The sequence below is a fragment of the Miscanthus floridulus genome, chromosome 1 (genome assembly GCF_019320115.1).
Source record: "Miscanthus floridulus cultivar M001 chromosome 1, ASM1932011v1, whole genome shotgun sequence".
NCBI classification, from domain to species: Eukaryota; Viridiplantae; Streptophyta; class Magnoliopsida; order Poales; family Poaceae; genus Miscanthus; species Miscanthus floridulus.
The window spans coordinates 185,606,509-185,608,373 of record NC_089580.1 but is presented as its reverse complement, the minus strand read 5'-3'; the positions used below and the strand labels follow the sequence as shown (position 1 = coordinate 185,608,373).

The 1,865-nt window shown below is 55.0% G+C and overlaps 1 protein-coding gene across 1 annotated transcript; it reads left to right on the top strand.

Moving 5' to 3' along the window:
- The first annotated feature begins 266 nt into the window (after window positions 1-266).
- LOC136505250 (cytochrome b561 and DOMON domain-containing protein At5g47530-like) lies at window positions 267-938 on the top strand. The gene has a single exon (XM_066500402.1). The coding sequence runs from the start codon at window positions 267-269 to the stop codon at window positions 936-938; it is 672 nt and encodes a 223-aa protein (XP_066356499.1).
- The last annotated feature ends 927 nt before the right edge of the window (window positions 939-1,865 follow it).

Below are 1,865 nucleotides of genomic sequence, written 5' to 3'. Positions count from 1 at the left end.
CTAGTTGATCCACGATTGAACAATATTTGTCAAATAAGACGAAAGTGCTACTATTCATCAGTTTGAAATTTTTTCGCAATCTAAACGATGCCTTATATATATAGCACACCTCCCTTTCCCATCCGCTCTCACGTCTACAGCTTCAGAAGCCTCCGACCACACCTCGCTACTGCAATCATTCGCGCCTCTCTCCTGAGCTAGCGATCAACGCAGTGGCAAGAAAGAGCACATCAAGAACGTACGTGTTCACCGTTCTACTACTTCCAATGGCAGGACGGGACCAGTCGGCTCTGCTCCTCATCGCGGCCGTGCTGGTACTCTCCGCGTCGTCCACCGCCACGGCGCAGCAGCAGCAGAACTGCTCGTCCGCCAAGTTCTCCGCGGGGCGGTCGTTCCAGCGGTGCACCTCCCTCCCCGTGCTCGGCGCCAGCCTGTACTGGACGTACCACGCGGCGAACGGCACCGCCGACGTGGCGTTCCGCGCGCCGTCGGACCCCAGCGGCTGGGTCGCGTGGGGCATCAACACCCAGAGCGCGGGCAGCATGGCCGGCAGCAGCGTGTTCATCGCCTCGCACTCGCAGGACGGCAACGGCGCGGTGTCCGTCCTGAGTACCTACCTGGAGAGCACCGGCAACCCCAGCCTAACCAACAACACCCTCAGGGTCGCCGTGCCCGCCGGCCCGGCCGCCGAGTACTCCGGCGGCGCGTACACCATCTACGCGACGGTGGCGCTGCCGGGGAACCGCACGTTGCAGAACACGGTGTGGCAGGCTGGGCCGCTCAGCGGCGGTGGAATCGCGACGCACCCGACGGCCCCGCCGAACCTGCAGAGCACCCAGAAGCTGGACTTCCTGTCCGGCAGCCGTATCACCGGGGCAGGGGCACCCAAGTCCAGGGGGCTGCTATCCCGTCGTAGCTTGAGGGGTTTTCAGGGTTGAGACGCCAGTGGTTGCTTTGCTTTCTTCTCACATTGTTCCAGTCTCAGATTGGTCAGACTGTGCATTAGTACGTTATATGTTTTCATTCATTGTCTCACTTTCGATGTTGTATGTGCATTAAAATTTAATTGTATATGTTGTTGCTATTATTTTTTTTGAAATAAAGAGCACCGTATGCTGCTACTGTATCCGTTTTTTCTTTAACTGAATTGTAGATTGACTGTGTATGATATGCTGCCATGTACTGTGCCAATTTTGTCTTTGAAAATGGAGAGAAACAGGTTTGTTCGGACTCCGGAGACACCATTCCAAACAGAAAAACTGGCCTCTGCTCGCGGGCCGCGGCCTCCCACACAAGCTTTGCAGGTCGGTCCGCCGATTCTTCCGTGTAAACCCTGCCCACTTAGGTAGGCTTTGCGGCCCAAACTCCTCGCCTCCTAACCTCTGGCGGCTTGGCCGCTTGGCACGTTGGGCCTTCTCGGCAAGTTCCTGGATCGGGCCCGCTGCCGGCGTCGCGTCCTTGGCAATTTGGGATGCAGCATGCTGCCAGCCGGCACGCGCACGCTGTTCCTTCCAGATGAAAAGCACCATACGACAGTGGAAAACGTACTCCTACTAGCTATCCCATGTTACAACCTTCTAGAGCCTGATGAACATTGCAGAATAAGGATGGGTGGGTGAACCATAGCAACGGTACTTCACTGGCACCAACTGCCAATGAATAAGGATGAAGCGAAAGGAAGAGAAAATCAAGCAGCTCTACTCTAAGCAAACCTCACAGCAGCATATAATATTAACTCCATGTACGAATCGGGCAGTAGATGTGAAATGGTTTACGGTTGAGCAAATTCACAGTTGGTAACCTAGCTAGAGCTAGGCTACCTGCAGAAGCGAAGAAAGCGCGTTTTGTTCTTCATAAAAAAAAAC